This window comes from Phragmites australis, chromosome 13 (genome assembly GCF_958298935.1).
Source record: "Phragmites australis chromosome 13, lpPhrAust1.1, whole genome shotgun sequence".
NCBI classification, from domain to species: domain Eukaryota; kingdom Viridiplantae; phylum Streptophyta; class Magnoliopsida; order Poales; family Poaceae; genus Phragmites; species Phragmites australis.
Window position 1 is genome coordinate 23,134,197 of NC_084933.1, and position 8,047 is coordinate 23,142,243.

Genomic DNA, 8,047 nt, shown 5'->3' on the forward strand with positions numbered 1-8,047 from the left:
GGGAGACTCTCTCCGTAGCGAGGGAAGCACGATGGTTGCAGAGTTCGTGGTCGACTCTAACTCTGCAAGCATGACCTTGAGATTATCTTCCCCTGGGGGCACCACAGCAAGCAGAACTGGCATCAGAGGCAACTTGACCCTTGCCAAATCCTCCAAAATCATCGACCTTCCCGATGAAGAATGGGAAGAGGATGCCATGAACCACAAGAAGAGTTGCCTTCTTGCCTTGCAAAAAGCCTCGATGGGTGGCCAGCTAGGTAAACTCCTACTTTTATAGCCTGGCTAGCCATTGATTCACGCCTAGGATGGAAGGCAGAATCATCGTGGAAAATGTCCTCGATCCTTTCATTTACTACCCTGGGGGGCTTATGGACACACCCCGGTCAAACCCATGCATGCATAAGAGCGTCTGGGCACCAACACCTTAGTTTTTTATACACATCCCATCATAACACCTCACTCTCGGAAGTATTGAGAAACCTCAACCGGTGCGACATCAGAACCGCCTGAAATCCAAGGGGCCGCACATGAGGAACCTAAAGTCCCTAGGGGCCCAAGTGGTATGACCAGACCTGAATACGGCCATGGGGAAGCTTGGGGGCTACTGTTAGAGTATTGAGTAAGGGAACATCCTGGCTAACAGACTCCACGAGGAATGTGGTGATCGGCGGGGGATATTTCTTGAACCCTAGCCCATCGTGCGCCTAGCCCTTGGCTCGCAAGACTGGCGCGAGGCTTACACGACCAGACTCCTTGCAATATAATATGGTCTCGTGATCAGCCCTTGATGGTCATGGGACGCCTATACATAACTTGTCTAATCACATTTATTGATGTCTACTCAAGTATTTTCCTTCCCGATGTACCTCCTCCAGCGAATAAATTCATTGCCGGTGCAGATGGACAGTGCCCCATCCTGTAGCGTTAATTGTTACGGAGTGGGGTGTTGTGGACCGACTTGCGCCACACGACGGATGGGGCAGGATCTGTAGAACAACCAGATAAGTGGATGATTTTTGTAGGTAGACTCGTATAGCGTAGGGACAGGATGGCTTGGCAGATGAATTTGCAGCACACGGTGATGGGATAGGTCGGGCGACCGGGGGAAGCAGGTCCGGTGGTGTTCCACAAATGGGATGGGCATGCAGAGCTCTCAGGGCAAGCTAGGTTCACCTGGTTCTCCATGATGATGATCCAAGAGTAGAATACTTGGCCAAGCATGGGTCTGCTGAGCAGGACCCACTTTTAAGTTCTCCTTATCTCTAGTATATAAAGAGAGAAGGATCCGGTTTGTAAAGGAACAAAGAAGGATAAGTCTGAGAGACTGATCTGTAACCAGTTGAAAAACACTCATAACCAAATATACATGACGTATGACTGTTATCCTTCGGGAGGCTTGAACTTGGATAACTCCTGTGTTTTGGAGTTCATCACACACACAAACAGACATACATCTCAAGCGTTGTTCACGTGCCCGTCGACTAGTATACCTCAGAATCATTATCAGGGATTAACCCTCTACAACTTACAATTTACCTTTCTAGATATGTTGCAATCTCATTTGAACGATAGAGTAGACACACTAGATAAACTTAGAGCATATTTAGATAGAATTTGATATAGATTTTTCTTGTGAAGTTTTTATAGTAGATTAGTTTTTAGTGTTCTAATTCACCCTCCTCTCTTAGGACGTCACTGATCCCTACAGTGATGTTGCACACGTCAGATCATCTGGTGAGTACAACAAAATGTGACCGTTGGGGCAACGGGTAATCTGTGGGGTTGAGACTATAAATACCCATCCACTCAGTCATTTGAGTGTGCTGGAGTCCAGAGAATCCCACATACACTTGAGAAGACATCCAAGCCACCAAAATACTTAAAGTGATCATCCAAGATAATTAAGCACATGATTAGAGTGTAATTAGTGCTAATAATCTTAGAGAGAGTTGTGTCTAGGTGTTGCTACCTAAAGAAGGGATTAAGGAGTGATCCTTGCTTATACCAAGTGGTACGCCGGAACGTTAGAGTCTTGGTGACTCGCCGACACTTTAGGCCTTAGTGGCTCAAGCTTGTTGACTTTCTGACTTAGGGTGGAGATGCGACAAGACTCTTGTACGGGGACGCAGAGATCCTTATCTTGTTGGCTCAAGTTTCGAAGTGAAGATGACGGTAAGTGACCGAAAGAGAGGCTTGCGGTGTGGTTTTGCCTTGATGGCTCAACCTATTTGAGGCCTAAGTAGCTCAAAGGCTGTGACTAGGTGCTATTCGAGAGTTATAGCCTAGTTAGCTACTCCAACATGGGATAGAGGTGATGTTTATGCCATCAATATCATATGATAAAAATCTCTTGTGCTAAGTTTGCTCTATCTATTATCTTTACTTTTTTGCATTTACTTTTTGCAATATATCCTTGCATATTTATCTTTATAGAGTAGTTTTCTAGATTTTACTATAGTAGTAAACCTTTGAACTGTAAGTAGACATATTAGATGAGCCTAAGTATATTTATGTAAAAATTAATATAGGTTTATCTTGTTAAGTTTTTTTAGAACCAATTAATTTTTAGATATCTTAATTTACCCTGCTCTTAAAATGTCATCAATCCCTTGGTTGGATCATTAGCCTGGGACAAATAAAGGCACATCAGGAGTTAGACCAACTCGTGAGACTATGGGAAGAGTTATGAGTCATCTTTGAATACAAACACCCAGGACACTATCACATGGCGCTCGACGAGGAATGGTAATAGACCATGCAGTCTACGTACCGTGTACATTTTAAAGGAACAATTAAAAGCCGCAATATGAAACTTGTTTGGACTGCAGAAATTGAATCTAAATGTAAATTCTTTCGCTTGGCTGCTCCTGCAAAACAAGATCCTGACTGCTGATAACTTTGCACCGCGCGGCTGGCTAAATCATCAAACGTGCAAGCTCTGTGGTCAGACGGATGAAACGCCGACCCATCTTTGTAAGGACTGTAGCTTCACGTCTGATGTATGGAACGAGATTGTTAATTGGCTTCACATTATAGGGCTCCCAAGCTTGAGGGACCATTCAACGATTACGAGATGGTGACAGGCGGCAAACAAAGAGGTTCACAAGAACATGCGAAAAGAATTCAACGGAATAACAATCTATTATTGGTGGAATATTTGGAAGGAGCGCAACCGTAGAGTCTTCCTAAATAAAACTATCACCCATGCAAGTAGCGGTCAAATTCAAAGAGGACATCGACCAAAGAAGAAGAGCTTTCGGCAAGGATCTGAGGATTCATGTTGATGAGAGCACCAACGATGTTTTAGGCTCTCAAAGGGTTTAGTAGTTTTAGTTTCTTATCCTCGGCTTGTTAGTGTTTTCCTGTTTTCTTTTTCACCTTTCAGCATGAGGCTAATTCACTGACCCTGATAGGGTAGTTGTCTGGTGCCAAAGGACTCTCATTCTAGTTTGTTTTTAAATTCCCTTTTATTCCTTCTAATACAAAATCCGCAGAGCTCCTGCCATCTTTTCAGGGAAAAACGTTCCACAGACATGGTTGAAGTGGTGTCCTGTGATTCTGCTTGACTGAATGGGGCGAAATTCTCCAGGCACTGGATGAAGCTGGCCCGCTCCGCGTACAATATTTGTTCTGGGCTTTGTATGTTACTGTGATGAAAAGCTCGACACATCATACTCAGTCCACGAGCTATAAAAAATTCAAAATACCCAGCTCCCTCGGAAAACAACGTAGCAGTCCCAGTCACCGATGACTCGAGCAGGTCCCTCCTCCGACCTCGCAGATTGCTACGTATCCATTCAGCGGTAGACATTGATTGATGATCCTATCATAAAATTTAGTATGCCCTGGGGGGCACCAGCAAAAAAAGGGACACCCCAACAACAATTATCATCGCGAGTCGTGACTGCACGATAATAAAAACTGCAGGAGAAGGGCATGCCACATCGATCCACCTGAAGATCTTAGCTAGAACGAGTGCTAAAGTCATTTATCTTTTATAAGAATAGAAAATGGTAGCAGCTCTTTTTAGCACTGATCATTTAGCAAATCGGTCGACGTGTACGCCAAGTCTGGAACGACCAGACTCCACGCAGTTCGAACCTCACCCAAGTTCACCACTAGGTATGCACATGACTATTGGAGCACAACAATAGATAATCACCGAAATGCATTTCTCCCCATCACAATCTACGTTCGCTGTCAACTATCACAATCGACGTTAGCTGTTTACCTTAATGCTATTCGAGGAGTTTAACATGCACTACGTTGTATTGATCTACTGTAACTCTTCTTTCGCTGTATTGCGTATCAAATAGTAATAATCTATAATCTTCTACTAGCATAACTTCCTAAGTGAATACGACGATTTTTTTTTACACTAACTTAGCCTACCAATTCTCCAACAGTTCGTGTCCACCAAGACCACACGGAAGGGGCCGCGTGATAGTCTAGATGGTTGCAGCCATCAGCGACGCACAACACCGCATTGGAGTAGCCCATCCACTCTGTGTGCGATGCCCGCGAAACAACGCGTCAGGTGCGAGACGACGAGAGGGAGAGCGCTCGGTTCTTCCCCTGGTTAATCTCGACCGCGTGACATGGATCGCACGACTTTCAGCACAAGACCTTGCTCATTTTGCATAGTTGAAGAACATCGTTTAACAGGTATGGAACTCAGATTTTTTACTAAAAGCTTGGAAGATTTGACATGAGCTGCATCAAGGTTATGCTGTCATATGAAGAGCTCTCGTTTTCCGGATAGTTACTGGCATTCAGGGCTCAAGTAAGTGTATTCATCTACCTAAAAACCTTACGCTAATATATAGAGCAATTATTGGGAACCAATGGCGAATCTAGAGTCAAGAGCTACGGATTCCCCCTCTTTTTCCTCCCCTCCTCTTTTTCTTTTCCTTTTCTTCTTCTTCCTCTTTCATGACCAAAAATTCTCTTCGTGGCTCGGTTTAGTAGTGCCAATGCAACTACATGGTATGGACTACCCACATGCAGTTATAGTAGCTATTGCAGCCGACTATGATTTGTGTGCCAGGTTAGCCAGCTAAATTGAAGCAACATTATGCGCAAAATAGCTAAATAAAACTTTTTCATGGTAAACTAACTATTTATAAAGTGACAATATATATCATTAACATCTTAACATTCTATTAGTATAGAGACGGGAAGTTATCCTTTCTTGTCTAAAAAATGGCAAAACTGAGCACAACAAACCCGGTTGTCGGTTGAGCAAGGCCGGATCCAGGTTGGGCTTGAGCGAGTCAGCAGCCTGAACTGAACCGTGCCTGGCCCGTCCTTTTGTTTTGCGAAAAATGGTGGCTTCTGCTCTTCTCCGATGCCATGAAAATCCAAACGAGTACCGTAAGGGTGGGTTTTGATGGTAAAAATGCGTTGTATTGTATAGCCTAGCTGAGTGAATATAAGTTAAAAGAATTCGTATAGTTTTTAAGAAAAATATTTAGTTAGTTGTATGAGCAAATATAATGACGAATGCAGTGAACCTATGAAGATGTTTAATTATTTATATGAATGAATACAATAATCTTATGATCTGAGACTAACGAGTGTGTCCTACTGATATCATAACTCATCCAGTCTGTATCCATTCAAGTTAGATACGAGTGAAACTCGATTTAAACGTATCGTATAGCTCTAAGTTTCTCATGTGTATATATATATATATATATGGTGTTATGCATTGAGCTAGTAGAATCTAATATAACGCACAAACGTGCTAATTAATTGCTAACAATCGCAAATCCTCCATAACACCATGAAACACCATAACGTAACAAGGATAGATACATAGCGCGTCAACCTCTGTCGAGACCCAACCATGACACTATGAAACGGTTGGGCTTGGGCCTAACCGCTAGCATAAAAAGAAGCACAAAGGGGACGGCGAGAGCCCGCCGCGCGGCCGTCTCCCTCCGCATCGAAACCAACCAACCGAACGTCCGGGGGAACGCAGAAACCCAACCAAAAACCCGTAAAACCTCACACGTCCGCCTCCATCCAGCCCATCTCCGGTCCCGCCTCCTCTTAACTCCGCATCATCCCCTTCCCATCTCGTCCCCCCACCCGTACCCGTCGGGAATCCATTCTTTCGATTCTTTGTTCCGCAATGCGCGTCCTTGCCGTGGTCCTCCTCGCCGCGGCGTGCGCGGCGGCGGCGGCCGGGGGCGGTGGCGGGGAGCTGCCGGAGTTCCAGGAGGCGCCGGCGTTCCGCAACGGCGCGGCCTGCGCGGACGCGCCGACGATCCACATCGCGATGACGCTGGACGCCACCTACCTGCGGGGCTCCCTCGCCGGCGTCCTCTCCGTGCTCCGCCACGCCGCCTGCCCGGAGTCCATCGCCTTCCACTTCGTCGCCTCCTCGGCCTCCCCGGCGCAGCGCCTCGCCGCACTCCGCCGCGCGCTCGCCGCGGCCTTCCCCACGCTCCCGGCCACCGTCCACCGCTTCGACGCCCGCCTCGTCCGCGGCAAGATCTCCTCCTCCGTCCGCCGCGCGCTCGACCAGCCCCTCAACTACGCCCGCATCTACCTCGCCGACCTCCTCCCCCGCTCCGTCTCCCGCGTCCTCTACCTCGACTCCGACCTCCTCCTCGTCGACGACGTCGCCCGCCTCTGGGCCACCGACCTCGGCCCCGACGCCGTCCTCGCCGCCCCCGAGTACTGCCACGCCAACTTCACCTCCTACTTCACCGACGCGTTCTGGCGACACCCGGAGTACACCTCCATCTTCGCCAACCGGACGCGGGCGCCGTGCTACTTCAACACCGGGGTCATGGTCATCGACCTGCACAGGTGGCGCGCCGGCGGGTACACCGCGAAGCTGGAGTACTGGATGGAGGTGCAGAAGCAGGAGGCCAGGATATATGAGTTGGGCTCCCTCCCGCCGTTCCTCCTGGTGTTCGCCGGCGAGGTGAAGGCCGTGGAGCACCGGTGGAACCAGCACGGGCTCGGCGGCGACAACGTGGCGGGGCAGTGTCGGGAGCTGCACCCGGGGCCTGTCAGCCTGCTGCACTGGAGCGGGAAGGGGAAGCCGTGGCTGCGGCTGGACGCCGGCCGGCTGTGCCCGCTCGACGCGCTTTGGGCTCCCTACGACCTCCGCCGCCGCCGCGGCGCCCGCGACGACCTCCTCGCCGCTGTCGCCTGACAATGCGGGCCCCACATCGCTGGAGCGATCGGTCTGCTCGCGTTCGATGGCTTGGCTGCTCGCTTCGCCGTGGCTACGGGTGGGTGTCGGCGTAGGAGCGCTGAGTCACCGACGCCGTCCCGCTTGATGGGTCCTCTTCGTGCGCCCATGTTGTCAGTCGCAATGGCGTTGGTTGGGGTGGCCCCGTCGGTACTGACATCCGGGCCCACACGTTGGTGGCGGATGGGTGGCTGAGATGAGATGCATCCATGGGCTGTACAGCTGTTATTTTTTGGCCTGTTGGGGCAATAGATTTATTAGATTTTATTCTTTATTTGTTGAGTTAGATTCTTGCGGATCTACTCCATAATGGTATGGTATAATACTAATAGCGCAGGTAAAGATTTGTAGAAAGGGAATAAAATACGGCGTCTGGAATTGGAAAGGGTTATGGTACATCAGAGGTTCTTGGGAAATGTGATAAAGCTTTGTGTAATACTGTACTGGTATTATTTTTAAATTCCTTGATCACAGCTACTTGGATGTCGTTTTGCCCTCAAAAAATAAAAGAAAAAAAGAAACGCTAATCAGGATGCCGTTTCGTGGCGCAAATCTCAAATCTGGGCTCCAAATTTCAGGAATCTGATCTGATTTTCCCGCTTTTGTTTAAAGCCCGATCCACGGACGGTTTGATTAGTGGGAGCTTTTGGTGCCATATGGATGGTCTGTTGCTAAGTGCTCGAGTGGATCTTTGTAAAGGAGGAAAATTCTTTGCTTCTCTCGTGCGCGAGCGAGAGAGGGAAGAAAGGGTCCAGTTGCTTTCTGCCTTTTTCTCCTCTGTTACCATCAGGTTGCTGGTAAGAGCGTGATCACTCACTCGATTGCGGTAGCGTGCGA

The 8,047-nt window shown here is 48.2% G+C and overlaps 1 protein-coding gene across 1 annotated transcript; it reads left to right on the plus strand.

Annotated features, from left to right (window-relative positions):
* Window positions 1–5,885: 5,885 nt before the first annotated feature.
* Window positions 5,886–7,611, plus strand: LOC133889848 (probable galacturonosyltransferase-like 3). Its single transcript, XM_062330330.1, has one exon. The coding sequence runs from the start codon at window positions 6,137–6,139 to the stop codon at window positions 7,169–7,171; it is 1,035 nt and encodes a 344-aa protein (XP_062186314.1). The 5' UTR covers window positions 5,886–6,136; the 3' UTR covers window positions 7,172–7,611.
* The last annotated feature ends 436 nt before the right edge of the window (window positions 7,612–8,047 follow it).

What these genes read in the sequence shown, in the direction of transcription:
- LOC133889848 (XM_062330330.1), top strand. Translation starts at nt 6,137, where the DNA reads ATGCGCGTCCTTGCCGTGGTCCTCCTCGCCGCGGCGTGCGCGGCGGCG.